Below are 22,107 nucleotides of genomic sequence, written 5' to 3'. Positions count from 1 at the left end.
GAATACGTATGGAAAATTTGTCGGTAATGTAGGGCATAGGAAACTCGTAGGTGATAAAGTCAATGTCAGTCAGAATGGACCCCGTCGATAATTCGTAGGAAATCCATAGCTATTCCGTAGGTATTTTATTCAGGGAAAATGTCGTACGTATTCTGTAGCTAGTCTGTCATAGATCCGTAGGTAAAATTTACCCACCGGCGTTTATGCTACAACTCTTTTTCCGTAGCAATTCCGTAGGTATGGCCTTTTACTTACAAAATACCTACGGATTGTGGATTGTGACCTAGGTAAAGCCCTTGTTTTCTAATAGTCATGAGTCATTGTTATTGAATTTAATACAGTAGAACCTAGAATGTAGTACGCTTGAATGCAATGGGACCTTAGATTTCAGGCGTTATATTCTTTAATGTGTTAGAACCTAAAAATCGAATATATTCCCAAGAAGACGAGTTCAATTGTCTTGAATACAACCACCACTAGATATCAAATGCGATGGGCTCAAAAGGGAAACCCATTGATGTCAAGTGGAATTGGCCTGAATTGTGTTCTCTAAGATATTTCTTTTGAGTTGCGAGCACGCGACTATAAATATAGTGCAAGATCAAAGAAACTGTCACGTTACAAAATATGTAAAATATTTAAGAAATTACTAAAATGCCTCTCCACCATAACATAAACAACATTCTTAAGCATTATATAAACGCACTTGAACATTATTTTCAAAGTTTCCCAAAGCAAACTCCCATGACATATTACCATAGTAAGTAAACAAAACTAAAAGAAATATGAAAAGTTTGTTCATGCCATCCTGCCATTTATTCATAAAAACTATACTATTTTACTACTCACTGATAGAATATTTGTCCTCATCAGACTCTGATTGGTGTTGCAGCACCCTTCTACGATGCATTGAATGTGGTATGGGCATTCCAACAGGTATAGCAGTCAATCTTGTCGATGCTCCTGCGGATTCCTAAGGCAACATGTAACTTAGTGTTAATCATAAAAAGATAATATTAATGTTAAAATTATGTAGCCATATATTTTCTCTCTAAAAGAGTCCTTAAGGAGAAAGGTATAAGATTCCAACAAGTGCCCTAAGAGTTTGATGTTAAGGACTAGGCATGTGTTAAGTCTTGTGGATGCTTGACCTCGACGATGATACTACGTTAGGTATATGAAGTCCTTGATTTTTCTAAAAAAAAGCTATCAATGAACATAGGTGAGTTTCCAACATATATATAAAGGTCACAAATAGAATTGTGTCTTAGCTGATGTGAAATTCCAACAATTGTTTTCAATGCACAAATAGAAAACATCAAGACCGGAAGAGAGACTAACCAGTCTTCGACGCCTATGGCCAGAGAGACTGTCAATCCAAGTTAAAGTATAAATCAGCATCAAGAAGACCAAGAAAATAAGGCAAATTATCTGTTGATCAACGCAAATAATTGATTAAATTATGTATTTTTTTTTTTAAGTTTTAAACTATATAATCTTAGTTGATGACAAAATTAAGTTGAATCAACTCCTACTTACTGATAGCATATGGCCAATATGCTCAACCAAAACCGAAAATGCCAGCCATATCATCATCAGATCCATTGACTGAACAAATGAAATAACAGGACGAGACGGAGAAAAAATGTGAATTTCTTATATAAATAACATCTTACCAAAATGGAAGCTAGGAAATTAGGAAAATCTTTTTATGGTATATTTGCCTAAATTAATTAATAACGGAATAAAAGAAATAACAAACAATATCCATGCTAATTATTAGTATATAAGAGCAATAAAGACGCATGATAATTAATAAACTATACAAAAATATACAAAGCTAGGAGATTACAAAATTGGTTTGAAAAGATAATCAAGAATTTGAAAATGTATTTAGGAGTGAATTTTTTTCGATTTCGCATACTAAAAATTAGAGATTTATAAGTTGCATATCATTGTCAAAGGTATATTTAAATAAGTTGGAGAATTTGCAAAAATTTAAGGATTGTCGAGATTAAGCGGTATGCAAGAGTGTCTTACAATAAGAAGAATAGCCAAAATGAAGATAGCTTTGGCACGATCTCCGATTGTTATTCCATCATATGGATTAATCCCAAAAGGTCGTTGGGGTACAACAGCGGCGAACAACCTGGTTCGAATGAAAAACTCCTCATCCCAACCATCGATGTCACTGAAAGTCAATCTCATCGTCAGGTTTTTGATATTATTTGTACCATGTTTTGGTTTCAAAAACAACAATATTTGAAAATATTTACAAACAGACAAACGATTATAATCTGAAGACCCAAAAAACAAAAAGAAGCCTTACTTGACATCAAGTATGGTTTCGTGAGCCGATGGTGGGAGTGTATATCCATCCTGGTAAGGCTGCACAAAAGAACAAAAGAGATCAAAAAATCTCAAAAGTATCCTTCGTTGCGAACTTTTTTACATATAATAGATTCTAACAGTATCATTCTATTCTCTATATAACTCCAATTTAATTTTCCTATAACATTTTAATACAATAAAGTTTAATGACACGTATATTTAAGAATCAAACATGTATATTTTGCCATAATAAAATTCATTTACAATTGAGCTTCTTCGTATTCATTAAATGTCAACAATCGTACAGCTAATTCAACTCCTACATTGGCATATACATCATAGATATTTAATAAGCAAAAACAGGCATCAAAACAACATTCTTTTTTTAGCAAACAAATCACGTTAAACTTTTAGTAATATACACAAAGTAAGACATATTTAGTGAGACACGAATGAAATTTTGGTAAATTATGTCAATTTCTGTACACATAGAAGCATAAATTATATATATATATATATATATATATATATATATATATATATATATATATATATATATATATATATATATATATATATATTATACTAGGAAAAAGTTTATTACAAAACTTTGTTGATAAGAAAATTATTCGTTGGTCTTTTATTTTAATTTTGAAAATAATTATATCGGGTCTTTTGAAAATTAATTATGTTTATAAAATCTAATAATTTAATTATAAATTAAATATCATTTCATAATTTATTCCTACAAATCCTTTTATATATATATATATATATATATATATATATATATATATATATATATATATATATATATATATCTTAAATAACAACATGTATCATATTTAATGAAAATAAAAATATTTCAATACACTTGGTTGACACATGTAATCATTTAAAATTGATAGAAAAATATATAAAAAGAAACTATGGAAAGATTTAATTTCTATAATTTAATATGTAGTATTGAAGATTAAAATAATAGAAAAATGTAACAAGTCAAAGGGTAATAAAACTTTAAAAGTAAAGTAAAATGAAAAAGAAGCATTCTTAAATATAGAAGATTAATTGTGTAACCATAATAATGAAAAAAAATTTAACAATATATTAATTGCCGGTAGTATAAAACAAAGAAGTAATTAATATATTATATTATTGGTTGGTATTTTAGAATATATATATATATATATATATATATTAAAAAAATATTATTAATAGAATTTCTTATGTGTCCTAAGAGCTCTCTCCCTATATATATATATATATATATATATATATATATATATATATATATATATATATATATATATATATATATATATATATATATATATATATATATATATATATATATATATAGGGAGAGAGCTCTTAGGACACACAAGAAATTCTATTAATAATATTTTTTTTATCCAAATTAAAAAAAAAATTATATGTACCCCCCCCCCCCCCTCCTCTCCCTCTAAGGTTGTACTTGCATCAGCCAAAATATATATATATATATATATATATATATATATATATATATATATATATATATAGAATAAATTACACAAATGGTCCCTGTGGTTTGGGTAATTTACGCGTTTGGTCCTTAACTTATTTTTTTTAACTCGGAAAGTCCCTATTGTTTGTTTTTGTTACGCACTTGGTCCCTATCTTACCTAAAAATATTATTGTTTTAATAGGGAAAATTGTGGGATAGGTAAGGTAATGTGAGGAGGGTGGGGTTGGGGGTGTGTTTATTTAAATGAATTAAAAATCAAGGAAAAACTAGTTTTTTTAGGTAAGACAGGGACCAAACGCGTAAAAAAAATAAAGAGTAGGGACTTTCCGAGTTAAAAAAATATGTTAAGGACCAAACACGCAAATTACCCTAAACTATAGGGACCATTCATGTAATTTACTCATATATATATATATATATATATATATATATATATATATATATATATATATATATATATATATATATATACTTAGGTTCAAATGTTTTCACTATCTATTGTGTGCATGTATGATTGATTCTGGACCTATCATTTTAGTTATTTTAAGTAAGTAATTAATGTATATTAAATGCTGAAGATGTAATTAATACCCATTATATCTTCAACATGTAATATGCATTAATTACTTTCTTAAAATAACTAAAATGATTGGTTTATAATCAGTCATACATGCACACAATAGATATTGAAAACAAAATAACCTAGCCCTATATATATATATATATATATATATATATATATATATATATATATATATATATATATATATATATAATTTAATATGCAGTATTAAAGATTAAAATAATAGAAAAATATAACTAGTCAAAGGATAATAAAACTTTAAATGTGAAGTAAAATTAGAAAGTTGCATTCTTAGATATAGAAGATTAATTGTGTAAGCATGAAGATCAAAAGAAAAAAAATTAATAGGATATTAATTGTTGGTATTTAAAAAAATAAAAAATAAAAATATAAAAAATAAATAAAAGAACATATGATATATTATATTAATGGTTGGTATTTTAGAACATTTAATATAATATTGATTATATATATATATATATATATATATATATATATATATATATATATAGATAGATAGAGAGAGAGAGAGAGAGAGATTTGGGCACACAAGAAATTCTTTATAAATAATATTGTTTTATCTAAATTAAAATAAATTTATATGTAAAAATATTATTTCTATTATATATATATATATATATATATATATATATATATATAAGAAATTAAAAACCATAATTAAATGCTTATTGTCTATATTTATTAAAAGTTGACCGAAATGTGTTGTATACTAATGGTTTAGACTTTACAATTTAAGTGTTTGAATATTTTTTTCTCTTTCAAATCTGTTATACACACGGATAAACATGGTCTTATGAACTGTATGGATTAGTAAAAGATTTTAGACCGAATTGTGCAATGTGAAAAGATAAATGGAAAATGGAAAACAAAATAAAAGTGGGTGATCTTTGCACCACATAATTAATATTGTTAATACATTTACCTGCTTGCATATCTCACAGATGGTACTCCTTTTCTCGTTGCACCACAGTTGAATGCAAGCTCGATGAGCCATCTGCATCAAAATCAATATGTTTAACACCTAGTGTTTATTAAAACTTATTCAAAGTTGTTTATATATAGTTGATCTTTTTCTTCTGAGAAAATTAGGTTTTGATATCATGACCTTCAAGCTGCCATTACAAGCACATGGTGCTTCAAGATTCTTAACAAAGTCATCTTCATGACAAATGCGACATGCCTTTTTCTCTATCTCCTCTTCTTCGTTGCCGAGAAAGGAAAATTTATGCTTTTCCAACTCCTGATGGTTTCCATTCTCGAAACTTGTGCCTTCTTTGCCCAAAATCCCTAGTTTCTTGACCTCTTCCATTGTTGTGAGTCCACTAACATTTACCACAACGTGATCACTCATTTTTCTGCAAGTTATCTGTCATTAATAATTAAGAAAACTAGATGCAATCAAGATGAGAAATTGAAGAAATTAATATAGTGTGTGTACCCTAGAGAGTTCTATGATCTTTGGATTGGAAAGGCTTATTCGTTTGACGGTGGGAGAAAAAAGAGAACTGGGGCATGTTATATACATTAATAAATGGTGATGACGTGGTGATGATTTGAAAGTCTTTCACAACAATTTTCACTTGTTATGCATTCAAACCAAAACTAATTTCTTTCATCAGTATTAATTATACCCCTTCAACATTTATTTAGGTGGTGTTTGATTTTTTAAAAAAATCACTTCATACCACTTATTGTTGCGTCGTGCAGCATGCACGCAGCACTTGCCCCTTCGCAGCTGTTTGTTTTCCATAAGACTTCTCACTTAAAAACTGTTGCGCGTGTGCTGCGTGGCTCAGCACTAAACCAACTGTTTCAAACCTCTTCACGCCTTAGTTTAACTTACTGCAGCAGTCTGCAGACGTTAAAAAACAAACATATTTTTTATTAAATGTTGCAGCCATTTGTTCCACCTCTTCTGCTACAGAGGATTGCAGAGGTGGTCTGCAGAATTCAGGCATTTTCTCTTCGAAAAAACAAACAACACTTTAGACTTGTTCAGCACAATAAACTTGATCATTTTTTTTCCTCAGGATTCTTGTAAATATGAAGTAAGATGTGTCATTTTAAATTAATAAATAGTTAACCATGGGACATGACTTCCTTATGAAACAAAGAAATCAAATATACTTCTAAAATTTATTCCCACTTATTCTCATACTCATTAAATATATACAAGTGTCAAAATCAATAGAAATGATTAAGAAAAAGAATTAATGGTATAAACATATCATAATCTTATGAGAGGTTAACTATCCTCTTACTAGATGTTCATACTTATCCTTTTATTCACAAGATAAAGATAATAACAAGTGTTAAAATCAAAGGATGATATGATGAAATAGAATTTATGTTTTACACATAGCAACCATTGAAATGGTAGGGTGATTAAGTAGAAAACAATTTAATTTTCTAAATCTTATATGAGTAGGAAAATAGTTAAAAAGAGAAGTTAGGAGGATATTTAATTTTTTATGAAAAATGAAGACATATTATATCTACAACAACTGAAAATTTTAGATTTGAAATGTCTACTAACAAATAACAGTTAACTTGCTTAGTGATTATAAAAAAACGTTTCAAAACCGATTTCAGATAACTAATATTTCTGAAAATCTATTTATTTAAAGGTATCTCTCCTCCTAAATTACTTAATCCAACTTATGTTGAACAACAATGATTCTATAAAACTAGTAAGAAGTTAACAAAAAAACAAGATTAAAACTATATGATCATTAGTCACCCAAACAAACTACTCACTCAAAAAAATAAACCTATTGGTGACCCATTTTTTTACTGCATGTTGATCAACTCTTTTTAAGTTAAATATTTTTTATCATATGGATTATAAATTTGAATATTTATTTGAATTACTTTAATTATTATTTATAATAGGATTATAAATTTATATAATAATTTTCAATATTTAATTATTAACATTACGTCCTCGTATACTCATTTGAATTAATAAATACTTAAATTTAAAAGGTTTAAATTCACCTATATACGGTAGTAGAGAGAGAGAGACAGAGAGAGAAAGAGAGAGAGAGAGAGAGAGAATGAGTACACACACACACACACACATATATATATATACACACACACACACACACAACATTGCGTTCTCACATGCTTAATAAAAATATTGTGGGTCTTACTACTACTAGGCTCATCAACTCTAATGTTATAAGAGAGGTTTAATGATGTCTCTTTGATTCCTAATGAGATCGGATTTTAAAAGCTCATACCTACCATCATCAGCGCCTCTCTGCGTTTTGAGTGCAGTTACCGAAAGGACTTGATAGGATAAATGTTTCAAGTTAAAATTATTAACTTAACATATTAAAACGAAATCTTGTTTTATATTATTAAATACATGATTTTCATTCTACCCATGAAAAACGCACAATTTCTTTATAGTCTATTTATGGAGCGTATGCGGTTTGTTGGCACATCAACTTGAGAATATAGTTGAAAATGATGTGACACTTGCTAATCTCAAGTGTAACTTAAGTCGAGGATCATTCAATTTTTACATGGTTTATTCACTATCAAATCTGTTATTCACGACATCCATGTCATGGATTGAGATGAGCATAATCGAGATTAACATGTCATTGACTCTAGTCAATGAATCTCAAAGATATATGAGTTTTATAATTATTGAAATTGACGAATATTATTTCCTACCTAGCTAAATATTTGGTATGTTCACGATATCCCTTTGCACATCATAAAGCCATATGTGTATCCTAGCCTTGTTAAATAATTCTTATTTTGGGTAAAAAAAATTTAAGGATTAATCAAAGCAACTAAAACTCTATTTTGTAGATTTATGTTCCAAACAACAACAACAACAATCTTCCTCCTCCTCCTCCTCCACCTCACTCAAACTTTTCGCTCTTATGAAATTTTTTTCTTAGGAGAAAGTCATTGGACGCAATTACCTTGATTGTATCTACACCTTGATGATCACCTTTAGGTACGAGAACATGGATTATGTTCTCAATGAGGATGTCCCAAAACTTTCTAAAATTGCTACAATATAAGTTGTTGCTTATAACAAGCATTACAATGATTTGAATAAGGTTGATTTCCTTATGTTAGCAACCATGTCCTTCGAGCTCCAAAAGGGATTTGAGAACTAGGATGCATTTGACATAAAATACCAGCTCAAGGTAATGTTCCAAGTACAAGCTAGGCAAAAATGATTTGAGGTCATAAAGTACCTCATGGCATTTAAATATCAAGAGAAGCATATGTATGTATGCATGTTCAAAGGATGAAATTATACATAGATAGAATGGAGAATCTAGGTGTTCAGTTCCCAAAGGAGTTAGCCATTGACATGGTGCTTAACTTTACTTCCAATTCATATCAATAGTTGATTATAACTATAATATGAACAATCTAGATAATATCATGATGAAGTTGCATGGCATGTTGAAAACTGTCTAAACGAGTTTGCATAAAACTCATAGAACCAACTCCAGTGCTCTTTTCCTGGCCATTGGTCATGGTACTGCTAAATGGAAAAAGTTTTCTCATCCGAAAGGAAATGCAAAGACCAAGGTTGGACAGTCTAATCAAGTTCTTAATTAAAAGGTCTAATCTGATATATCTCACAACACTAACCCTAATGAGGCCATGTGTTTCTACTGCTAACAGAAAGGGCATTGGAAACGTAGCTACCTAAAGTTTTGAAGAAGAACAAGGTCAATGAATATGACACTTTAGGTATGTTTATGATTGAACCCCATAGTACATCAACTTGTAATTATTGGGATCTTGATATAGCACGAGGTACTTGCATTTTCTGTGAGATGCATGGACTAAAGGAAAGTAGGAAGCTGAAGCATATGGAGCTTAAATTGATCATGGGAAACATACACATTCTACCTATGATAAGGATTGGAGATTATAAGCTTGTGCTTATAAGTGATGCTTATTTTTAATTATTAAATTGTGATATTCATCTGATATGGCACAATACATTATTTCTTTTTATGTGTTGTTTAAGCATGGTTTTTCAATTTTCTTTTGCTAATGACAATGGTGATATTTTGGTTTTAGAAGAATGGTTCTTTTTTACTTTAAATCTAGTCCTTGCAATGGTATATATATATATATATATATATATATATATATATATATATATATATATATATATATATGAGAATGTTTTTTGCATTAGTAAATCTAATAATTTAATATTAAATGTTGATTCTTCCAAAATTGTTTTGGATAGATCATGTTTGTAACATTATCATCTTGGCCATATAAACAAGAAATGCATCACTAAGCTCCAATCAGATGGTATCTTGGAAACATTTGACATAAAGTTATTTGATGGATGTGAGTCTCGCTTACTTGACAAAATGATAAAATTACAATTCACATGTAACTGTATGGCGATATATGAAGGATCAAAAAAAGAACAGAAGATATAAAAGAATGACAAAAACAAGGAGAGGTTTATCAAAAAAACAAATTTCAAATAAAAATCTCTCACGAAGAGGGTGTGCACAAAGTTGTTTTTCCATGCAACCCAAGTGTAACTTATATACTAGGTTGATGGCTATTCCAGATTCAAATCCCTACATATCAGGGATTTAAATAATTATGATAACTACCATATGTGAAAGATATATATATATATATATATATATATAATATACAAAAAATAATTTATCACAAAGATAATAGATCATGAAACTTAGCTAACAAGTAATATATCACGCTATCTTCTGATTATAAGGTTACACCATACAATCTCCCCCAATCTGATGATGTCAAAACCTATTCCAAAATATCTTCAAAGATAACTTTTTCAGCATCTGAGATGATCTCAGTATTAATCCATTTGTAATCATTACAAGCTAATTCATCTCTTTTTTTCTCAAGTTCAAAAGAGATAATCTAGTGATAGCAGCCAGCTTCTGGTTTTCCTTTGCATTCAAATCTCAAATGAAAAAGATGATCAATTAGAGCTTTATGGATATGAAGAGACCATTAGAAGCACACATGGTCATTTTTTTCAACATAAAACATTCCATTTCTAGGTTCTCTGACGAAAAGATGTTAAATGCACTCAACATTTGCTTGAAGAGAATAGTTTTTATAGATAGTCCCATAAGGAAGTAAGAACTTTGAATGTTCGGACCTTCTTCTAGATCTTGCGGAGAATGAAGTTGTGGGAGTGGAAGATGTATTATGGAGAGGAACTAAATCAAGATTTATGACTTTGTTAATCATTAGGATGATTGTAAGATTCAATTCTTATGCATGACACTTGTGATTTTTAAAGATAGCTTGAATTTCCAACCATTCACTATATCCATATTTGACAACATCATATACATGAATCTTTTCAGGGTATTCTCATTTTGTGTCTTTTCTCATTAGGTTCACTGTCTAAATTCTTTCTCCCTTTGTTTTAGTACACCTAAATTTCACAAAGGGATCCAGAGAGAATCTTCAATTGAGGACATCAACATATTTGGATCTATCAATTCTTGTGAGAATGTCTTGAACTCTCTTTTTCTTCTCTACTTCAGCATTAAAAAGTTGAATTATAACAGTGGGATCTAATGTTGATACTTTAGCAGGAGTAGCTTTAGGAGCTGATGAGGAAGAATTCTTTCTAATACAAGTGGATTCATGTGTCGCGAGATTATGTTCAACAACTAAAGCTCTAGCATATTCTGTAGATATCCTCCATTCACCATAAACTTAATAAAAGAAATTTAACCTTGGGTAGGGTCAGAGGATGAGGCGGTATACTTGTGCTTCTTAGAAAAAACTAGATCGTCATCTAAACCAAAGTCGTTGTTGACATGTTGCTCCCTTTGAGCCTGAAACTTCCATTCAGGCTGAGCCTCCGCCTCAACTTGGTAATCAGTTGAGAGAATTATTAAGAGATGAATAGCATGGGCCTGAACCGAATCAACAAGGAAGTCAAGTTCAAGAAATCCTTCTTCATCTTCAGAAAGGACTAAGCATTCATCAATATGAGCCAAAATTTCGTCACACACAGTTTTCAAGAGGTCAACTTGAAGAGTTGTAGTTGTATATTCCTTCTTTTTGACAATATCATAGCAAACATATGTAGTTGGAGAATCTAAATCTTTTGGAAAGCCATTTATTGTAGGAGTAGATAGGAAGGTAACATCATTCATTTGAGAATCAAAATGAGTTATGTGAGTAAGTGGAGGATTATTGTCATCCTTAGGTGGTTGTTGATCATTAGATGTTTGATAGCGTCTATTTTATGCATATATTTATGACGTTTTCTTATTATTTTATACTATGTTTTTTTGTTATGTAGAAATAAAAGATACTTAATACGCTTTGAATTGTTAAATTACAGTTAAAATGGGAGTTGGAATGCAAAAGGAAGAGAAATGAGCTAAAAAGACGCAAAAAGGGTGTTGTTGGACAGGTTGACCCCTCGTCAGTGTTTTGGCCATATCTCCTGACTCGTAACTCTGATACACAAGAATCAAAATGTTCCAAAAACTAGACACAATTTTGGACGACTTTTGGGTTTTGAGAAAATGGTAATTCCCAACAAACTCATTGAGTTTAACACAAACTCACCGAGTTAAATGGAATCTTTGCGATTCTTGTCGTTGAGTTGGGGAATACGGTATTTTAATGAATAACTACCCAAGTTGGTGTCCAAAGTCTTCGAGTTGAAATTGAAAACTATAAATAGAGCCAAAATATATCCCAAAGGGGAGATCTTACACCCTAGATTGATTCCTGCGATTATGAACCCCTAAGAAGTCGTTTTGTGGGTCTAGAAGGCGGCCAAAAGGACGTTAAGCTGACAGGAGCAAATATGTAACGCCTATGTTTATGGGCTTTCCATTTTTAGCAATGTAATAGTCTAGGTTAACTTTTGTAACCCATTTTGAAATAATAAGAACGTATTATTTGAGTATTATGTGTTTTGTGCTTAATTGCTTAATTTTGTGATTTGATTTAATTAAGAATAAAATAAGCGTCAAAATTTAAGTGTAAAATAAACCCGATATGTTTACATAAATTTGTAGTGGCCGAAACGAGGTTTCTGAATATATATAGAACGCTCAAATCTGACTTCGTATGAGAAAGTTATGATTTTCTGAAGTTTCAACTTAGTAGTATGCAGCTTGAATACTCGATTTGAGATCGAGCGGTTTTTAGCCGAAACAATCTAAACGAGAATCGAAGATCTCATTAGTAGTAGCGAAGCGATAAAAAGATAGGCGAAAACGGACGTCGGATAAAGAAGTTATGAATTTATAACGAAGTTTTCCTGTCTCGACCTACATAAAATAAATAATAAAAATAAAATTCAAAATTAGCTGACGAAGTCTAAACAAAAGCTGTAGAGTGTAGTCTCACCTACGCGTGGATATAAAGAACGTCGAAAACGGAGTTCGTATGAAGAAGATATGAATTTTTGAAGTTTACTAAATAATTAAAATATAAATTTAATTAATAATCTGATATTATCCAAAGGGGAGTCACCGGACTTATCCGGGTTACGCCTAGCATAAAGCTGTACTCCCAGCATACAACGAAGCATGACGACCCTCGCACTCGAGTACTCCGATGACGTAAGCACTGACAACTTCCGAGGCGTACGCCCCGCGTACTCCGAAGTTACGCCCAACGTAACCCCGAAGCTCAGCCCCTATAAAAGGGCATGCGAGGGCAGCCTAATTCTTTTGCTAATTTCTTACTTTCTCTCTAGCTTTTGCCTCGATTTGCGTGCCAATTATATCCCGAAGAGCATTATTCCCAAGCCAAAGCCCTACCCGCGAGGAACCCGGTTTTTGTGAAGATCTTCCAGATCTACCGAAGAATACTACTTCTGCAAGTCGTAGTGATGTCTGATCATCTTCTGATCAAGTGAGTGTGTAGTCACTTTCTTCTAACACATAATTATGAAGTATTTTATACGAAATACGTCTTACGTGTATATTTTGTTGATTATATGTGTGAATGTATATTCACTTTCTTCTATCTCATAGATCTGATTTATTCTCTATGAAATACGTGTTATGTGTGTGTTCCTCATCTGTTATGCGGAAAATGTATTCATTGAGCATGCTATATAGGTTTTTTAAACTATGTATAAAAATGTATATTTTTATCTACTAATATGTTGGGTAGAACATGGGTACATAGTTGGTGTGTAATAAACAGATGAGAGGCCTCGATGTTGTTGTCGTTGATCTAGTCATTCAGCAGAGTATGGATGATGACCACGGACTCTTTCTAGACAGTCCTGTGGAACACTAGCAGACTCATAACCTGTAGGTGTTGTGAACGATGTGTTCACCAGTGTACTCTATCCCCTCATGGTTGCCTTTATGATATTTATTGCTAAGGAAGCCACTTTGCAGTAATGTCCGTCCCGATGAAAATCCCAGATCAGGTCCCTTATAATAGATGTTGTTTTAAGGACGTAAAGTGAGGATAACGGGAATGGGCAATCGGGTTATTATTGATTGTTGAATTAAATATAATTATTTATTGTGGGTTAAAAACCCTATATGCTCACCAGGCTCCCAAGCCTGACCCACTCTGTTTATTTGTATTACAGGAAGTGGCGCAAGAGCATAAGATGGACGAATCATCAAGTTGTTTTGTTTACAAGTCTGTGTATGTATATCTTTGTTGAATGACTTCTAATGTTATCGTTTATGCTTTATGGTCTGTATCAGAACATGACATCCCGATTTTTGATTATGAAAGGAAATTATATTTCTTTATGAAATGTTTTGATAAAAGATCTATTTTATCATGTTTTGTTTTTGGGAACAAATTCCGCATCTCTTTTAAAATCAAAAGAATTTACTCTGAAAATGTTTAAAAAACATTAATGAAACCGGTCTTTTCTGGCCGTGATTTTCGGGGTGTCGCAGTCGGTATCAGAGCATTAGTTTAAGCGAACTAGGAATTTGTAGGATTTCTAGACTTAAACTTAAAATGCTAAGCGAAGATTTTGAGACGTGTGTCTGCTATGTTTTAGACACGAGCACTAGTTTATTTTAGGAAAATTGCCTAAAATGCTTTTATGTGCTAAATGTTATATGTTTCCTTATATGATACTATTTGTTCGGATCTACAATTTGTTGCCAATCAGATCTGAAGGTTTATGTGTTTAGGATTCTAAGTGTATGACGACGATATTAGAACTAGCATGTAATCGTTTCGGAGTTATATGGAGGATCGTAATATCTTTCACGAATGAAGATATAAATTTCACCTTATTCGGTGTATAGATCAAGAATGGCGATAACAAGAAGCGATGTTGGAAACGCAAACGAAAACAGGAATCAGCCGCCTGTAGTCGAGCAAGCGCCTGTGATTGAACGAGTAGCTATTGCAGCCGCAGCACCAGAGCCAATGACAATGGCAGGAGTACAAATGATGATTCATGCAATGTTGGATCGTCAAATGGATGAAACCAGACGTTTGATTACGCAGAATCGTGAAGAATCATGAATTCGAGTTGAAGAGCCCAAAGTAAATGGAGGGCAGTCCGAAGGAGAAAACCTCAGTGGGATAATTGGTCAAGAGAACCCACATGTTAATAGACACAATAATCAAGATGGATTGGGGTGAAAGTACAAGGACTTTTTAACTTGCAAGTTCTCAACTTTTACTGGGAAGGAGGACCCGATCGGAGTAATGGATTGGATCTCCGAAATGGAGTTGGCCTTCATGACTTGTGGTTGTCGAGGAAAATTGCAGACCACGTTCGCAGTATGTCAATTCAGGAGTGGAGCTGTTCGTTGGTGGAACACTCTGGGGAAGACCCTTAGCCCTAATGAACCACTGCAATTAACTTGGGCATAATTCTTGGTGCAGTTTAAACGTAAGTTCTGCTCAGCCCAAAATCTACTTGAATTGGAAAACAAGTTTCTGACATTGACAAAAGGCAGCATGTCAGTCGACGATTACACAAACGCCTTCATAGAAAAATGGAGTTTGCCTTGCGCATCGTCCCGGATAGCTAATAAAGGTGGACAGGTATGCGAAAGGGACTCCCATTGGAGTACGAGGTGCTAGTGCGTCAGGCACATACTCTTGAGCCAGCTATCTGGGCTGCCAAGTCTATTGAAAATATGATTAAGGGGAGAACCGCCAACAAAGTTGAGGGTGGTGAAAAGAGGAACTTCGAGGGATCTTCAGGGTCCAGCAAGAAAAATAAATTCTCGAAATCTGGTTCGACAGGAAGTGGGGGAAAGGTCGTAACGAAATGGTGCGACAAATGTAAAAAGAAGCATCAGGGGAAATATGACGGGGAAGTGGTCACATGCTTCAAATGTGGAAAGTCAGGGTATTATGATAACGAATGCACCCTCACCAAGAAAGTTTGCTATGGTTGCGGTGAGGAAGGGCACATCTCAAGGGATTTTCCGAAAAAGAAGGAGGCAGCAAAACCCAACATTCCACCAAAGCCAAAGGCGAGAGCCTTTCAGATGACATTGGAAGCTGCGAGGGATGAAGCTGATGTCGCTTCAGGTACTTTTCTCGTAAACGAAATTCCTGCCCAAATTTTGTTTGATTCTGGAGCCAACTACTCCTTTATTTTGCATGAATTTGGTAGAAAACTAGCTTTGCCTGTTGTTAGACTAGATGATGCTTTATTAGTCGAAGTTGCTAGTGGCAAGTTTGTACCTGTTAGCCATCGTATGAAAAACATCTTAATTGATTTGAATGGGAATAAGTTCCACGAGGAATTATTGCCTATTGAACTTAATGGTTTCGACATCGTTTTGGGAATAGATTGGCTTAGCGCCAATGATGCCGAGATATTATGCAGAAAGAAGATAGTTAAAGTAAACCCACATGGGAAGGAATCATTCATGGTGTACGGAGATAAACGCAGAGTAAATTCTAGAATCATTTCGCTAATGAAAGCCAGAAAGTGTTTGGCTAAAGGGTGTACATCATATCTTGCATTTGTGATTGATGCTAAGAAAGAGAAGAAGGAGGTGTAGGATATTCCGGTGGTGTGTGATTATCCGAAAGTATTTCCCGAAGATCTTCCTAGATTACCACCTGATCGACAAGTGGAACTCCGTATTGACTTGTTGCCCGGAACAACGCTGATTGCAAAAGCACCTTACCGATTAGCACCGACGGAGATGAAGGAGCTGATGATGCAACTTCAGGAGTTATTGGACAAAGGTTTCATTAGACCTAGTTGATCACCCTGGGGAGCTCCGGTGTTATTCGTGAAGAAGAAAGATGGAACTATGAGAATGTGCATCGATTATAGAGAGCTGAATAAGGCAACAATAAAGAATAGATATCCGCTGCCGAGGATTGGTGACCTATTCGATCAACTACAAGGCTCAAGTTATTTTTCAAAGATCGACCTAAGGTCAGGATATCATCAGCTGAAGGTGAAAGAGCAGGATATAGAGAAGACTGCATTCAGAACTTGATATGGACACTACGAGTTCTTGGTTATGTCGTTTGGACTAACCAATGCTCCAGCAGCATTCATAGATTTAATGAACAGGGTTTGTAATCCGTTCCTTGATAAATCTGTGATAGTGTTCATTGATGACATTTTGGTTTATTCAGAGAGCCAAGAAGAGCATGGTAGACACTTGACAGAAGTGTTGGAAGTCTTGAAAAAGGAGAAGTTGTATGCTAAGTTCTCCAAGTGTGATTTTTGGATTAGAGAAGTCCAATTCTTGGGTCACGTGGTCAACCAAGAAGGTATAATGGTTGATCCGGCAAAGATTGAAGCTGTAACAAAGTGGGAGCAACCGAAGAATCCCACGGAGATCCGAAGCTTTTTGGGATTGGTCAGATACTACCGAAGGTTTATCCAAGGCTTTTCTTCGATCGCTAGTCCATTAACAGCTTTGACCCACCAAGGAGTTGTTTATGCTTGGAATGATAAGCATAGAGAAGCTTTCGAGTTGCTAAAGAAGAGGCTATGTGAGGCACTGATTTTATTTCTACCCGATCGAGTTGAAGACTTCGCTGTTTATAGCGATGCGTCTGGGGTTGGATTGGGTTGTGTTTGACCCAGAGAGATAAGGTGATCGCGTATGCATCTCGACAGCTGAAAGAACATGAAAAGAACTACCCGACTCACGATTTGGAGTTGGCAGCGGTAGTTTTCGCTCTAAAAATATGGAGGCAGTACCTCTATGGAACAAAATGCAAATTGTTCACTGATCATAAGAGTATCCAATATCTCTTTAGTCAGAAAGAATTGAACATGAGACAGCGACGCTGGCTAGAATTACTTAAAGACTATGACTGTGAGATACTTTACCATCTCGGTAAAGCTAATGTTGTTGCTGATGCTCTCAGTCGGAAAGTCAATCTTGAAAGAAAAGGCCAAGAGCGTTGAGAATAGAAGTTGTCTCGACTATTTGGGAAAGTATAAAGAAAGATCAAAGCGAAGCTACTGAAAAGAATGACCGAAAAGAGGAACGTTTGGGTAAAACGTTGGTGTTTGATACAAACGGTCATGGACTGAAGGTATTCCAAGATCGGGTTTGGATACCTATGTTAGGAGGAGTCAGAGATCTTCTAATGGAAGAAGCTCACAAAACCATGTACTCCATTCATCCCGGTAGCACAAAGATGTATAGGGACCTGAAACCCTATTACTGGTGGCCGACGATCAAGCTCGACATTGCGAAGTATGTGGCGGAGTGTGTGACCTATGCTAGAGTCAAGGCACAACATCAGAAACTATACGGGAGTTTAGAACCTTTGTCTGTGCCTATGGGCAATTAGGAAGACATCACGATGGATTTTGTCACTAAACTACCCAGGACAAAGAATGGTCACAACATGATTTGGGTGGTCGTTGATCGATTCACTAAGAGTGCGCATTTTATAGCAGCCAACGAGAAGAGGTCTATGGAAAAGCTTGTGAATTCTTACGTGAAGGAAATTATGAGGCTTCACGGTGTTCCACTAACAATTGTGTCGGATCGTGATAGTCGTTTCACCTCGAGGTTTTGGAAAAGTCTATAAGAGGAAATGGGTACCAAGTTGTGTTTGAATACATCTTACCATCCACAGACTGATGGTCAGAGCGAACGAACGATACAAACACTTGAAGATATGCTTAGAGCATGTACCCTAGAATTCCAAGGTAATTGGGATGAACATTTACCACTAGTAGAATTTTCCTACAACAATAGTTTCCACTCGAGCATAAAGATGGCACCTTATCAAGCTTTGTATGGACAGAAGTATCGTACACCATCTTGTTGGCTTGAGGCTGGGGAAAAGCATTTTATGGGACCGGAGATAGTCCATCAGACTGCGGAAAAGTTGAAAATAATTAGGGAGAGAATGTTAGCAGCTTAGGATCGTCAAAAGAGCTATGCTGACAAAAAGCGAAGACCGATAACTTTTGAAGTTGGGGATTCGGTCTTACTTAAATTCTCGCCATGGAAGGGACTTATAAGGTTTGGTAAAAGGGAAAAATTAAGTCCAAGGTTTATTGGACAATTTAAAGTTCTTCAGAGGATTGGGAACCAACCTTACAAGCTCGAACTACCAGAAGAACTGAATGGAATTCATAACACTTTCCACATATGTTATTTAAGTGTGACATCCCCAAAATCACGGCCAGAAAAGACCGGTTTGTTTATGCTTTGTTTAAAAATCAGAGTAACATTTTAAAAAAAAGCATTGCGGAATTTGTCCCAAAACAAAATATGATAAAGATTTATCAAAAGCATTTCCATAGAAATGTATTTCATCAAAAGACTCGGGATGTCATGTTCGTACAGATCAAAATCATAAACAGTACAATATAAGCCTTACTACATTATTTTATATCTACAGGCATATATCCGTAATCCCTCGTCCAAAACATCACATCTATGCTCATGCGCCACTACCTGTAATACAAGAAACTGAGTGGGTCAGGCTTGGGAGCCTGGTAAGTATATAGGGTTTTCAACCCACAATAAATAAGTTTATTAACTTCATTAAATTAAACAAACCCGATTACCCGTTCCCGTTATCCTCACATTACGTCCCTAAGCATCTATCATAAGGGACCTATCCTAAGGATTATCATCGAGAAGGACACTACTGCTAAGGGGATTCCTCAGCAACAAATGTCCTTAAGGCAACCATGTGGGGGATGGAGTACATCTGGTGAGCACATAGTTCAAATAAACACATAGTTCAAATAAACACCTACAAGTTGTGAGCCTGCTAGTGTTCCACTGGACTGTCTAGAATAGTCTGTGGTCGTCATCTATACTCCGCTAGATGACTGGATCATCAATAACATCTATAACGAGGCCTCTCATTATTTTATTTTGTCACACAGCAACTATTACATCTACCCATGTTTTACCCAACACATTTTGTAGATATAAAATACATATACAGTTTAAATCATTGAAAATATGTATAAAACGATCATCCAGCATAGATAGCAAGTATTCAGATAATATGCACACATAGCACGTAATTTATATAAAATACTTCATATCTATGTGTAAGCTGAAAGTAACTATGCACTCACTTTAACGTTCGATAGACGAATAACGTTCTGGAATGGATGCGAGAAGGTCGAGTAGTTTTCCGTGAATACGAATCTCCGAGAAAATTTAGTTTCCTAAGGAAATATTAATATAATTAATATTTGGAGGGTAGTTTGGTAATTAACCAAGGTATAGTGTCCGTTATGTTAATTAAATAATTTAGTTGGACTAAATTATAAATATAATTTCCAAATGAGGGACCAATATGGAACATATACATCCTAGTTTAGGTGTTTAGGACTAAATTTGTAAATAATTTCCATGGCAGGGGGTTTAAAATTAATTTCGTAATGAAGTTTGAATAGTGGACGCATATTTCTAATCCATTTAAAAAAGGAGGGGTCAATCTCGTAAATTCAAAAAAAGGTCAGGGGTTTTATTTAAATAAAACAAATCAAAGTTTGCATAGTGCATCTCTTTCATTCATACATCGTGAGTTACAGATATTTGAATGAAAGGTAATCACTTCCTCCTGTTTCTTCTTCGATTAAGCACAACAAAGCAAAATAAATAAATAAACTAGTTCTTGGCCATTTGCTAACGAATGTAACATACAAAAAATAAATAAATTGTGATGGTGGAGTACTCACAAAGCAGCGGCAACAGGGGGTGGTGGAATGGTGGTTTATGGTGATGATCTTCAAGGTGATATAGAGGGAGATAGAGATCAAGATTGAGAGAGAGAAGCTAAAGATTGAGGTGTGATTTTTTTTTTTGAGATGATATGAAGCTCTATTTATAGTGTAAGGGGATACACTAATGGAAGAGAAGCCCCATGCTTCAATCACCATGCTTGTACTTGATTGGGGAAGCTTGCACTCAAGATAAAAAAAGAAAGGAATGGAGAGGGTTGCTATCACGTGGGCAAAGAATGAGCTGGAAATAGGTGCTCATAATTAGTGGGTCCCACAAGGTAGTTTAATCCTTTAACTTGTCTAAAACACTTATAAATTGATGAATCGAGATCCCGACGTTGGATTGCATTTTCAAAAATTTCTTATGAATGAGGGTAATTCAACGATTCCAGAAACCTGAACGGATTAATTTTTGGAGTTACGGAACTCCGGGAAATCGCACTTAAAGTTTTGCGTCTAAACGGCACGCGGTGTCCGTTTTTGCAACTTTTGTAAATATTTTCGTTAAAAATATTTCGAGTATGAAATCAAATACTAGACCATATCCTTAGTCCAAAAACGCTCTCGTAAATCCCGTTGGCAAAGTATAAGTACCTCAAAGGATCGATTCGGTTTTACGCGATTAAAGAAAAGTAGTGTTTTACTGTCTGATTTTCTTAAAACTGTCGTATCTTTTGCATACGAACTCCGTTTTCGACGTTCTTTATATCCACGCGTAGGCGGGAACGTACTCTACAAGTTTATGTAAATATATCAGACTTATATCACAATTTAATTTTGACGCTTATTTTTATTCTTTATTAATTATATCTTTATAATTAAATAATAAGCATATAAATTCACATAATTCACAAAATACTCAAATATTTCATCTTTATTACTTCAAAAAGACTTACAATAGTTGACCTAGACTATTACATTGTTAAAAATGCTTAGCCCCGAAACCCGGGCGTTACAATTCTCTCCCCCTTAGGCTGATTCCGTCCCGGAATCATGCATCAGCAAACAGATGTGGATAGTGATTCCTCATGTCATCCTTTGTTTCCCAAGTGAGATTTGGCCCATTCGAATGTTTCCATCGGACTACCACTAGGTCGACCATCTTGCGTTGTAACTTCTTAGTCTTACGGTCAACAATTGCCTCAGGCTCTTCGATCAGCCTTTTGTTCTCATCCATCCTTAACTCTGAGATTGGAATTATGTCGGGAACATCTCCCGTGAATTTCCTCAAATAACACACATGGAAGGTGTTATGAATACCATTGAGTTCTTCGGACAATTCCAGCTTGTAAGCTTGGTTCCCAATCTTTTGAAGAACTTTGAACGGTCCAATAAACCTTGGACTCAACTTCCCTCATTTCCCGAATCTTATAAGTCCCTTCCACGGTGAGACTTTAAGCAAAACGGAATCCCCAACTTCGAAGGTTATCGGTCGTCTTTTCTTATCAGCATAGCTCTTCTGACGATCCTAGGCTGCTAACA

At 33.9% G+C, this 22,107-nt stretch overlaps 1 protein-coding gene and 1 long non-coding RNA gene across 2 annotated transcripts; both read right to left on the bottom strand.

Moving 5' to 3' along the window:
• Positions 1 to 707: 707 nt before the first annotated feature.
• On the bottom strand, positions 708 to 1,592 carry LOC145071322 (uncharacterized). The gene is made up of 3 exons (XR_013690393.1): positions 1,540 to 1,592; positions 1,342 to 1,431; positions 708 to 973 (listed from the first exon to the last, which is right to left on the bottom strand). It is a non-coding gene; the product is annotated as an uncharacterized LOC145071322 (long non-coding RNA).
• A 117-nt stretch (positions 1,593 to 1,709) lies between these two features.
• LOC145067674 (uncharacterized) lies at positions 1,710 to 5,793 on the bottom strand. Its single transcript, XM_079014760.1, has 5 exons — positions 5,548 to 5,793; positions 5,365 to 5,436; positions 2,330 to 2,388; positions 2,041 to 2,191; positions 1,710 to 1,724 (listed from the first exon to the last, which is right to left on the bottom strand). The coding sequence occupies exons 1-5, from the start codon at positions 5,791 to 5,793 to the stop codon at positions 1,710 to 1,712; spliced, it is 543 nt and encodes a 180-aa protein (XP_078870886.1).
• Between the last annotated feature and the right edge of the window lie 16,314 nt (positions 5,794 to 22,107).

This window comes from Lactuca serriola, chromosome 8, assembly GCF_051521515.1.
Source record: "Lactuca serriola cultivar US96UC23 chromosome 8, Lser_US96UC23_V15, whole genome shotgun sequence".
Lineage (NCBI taxonomy): Eukaryota > Viridiplantae > Streptophyta > Magnoliopsida > Asterales > Asteraceae > Lactuca > Lactuca serriola.
Note: the sequence above shows the minus strand (reverse complement) of the source record. Positions and strands in the feature narration are given on the sequence as shown.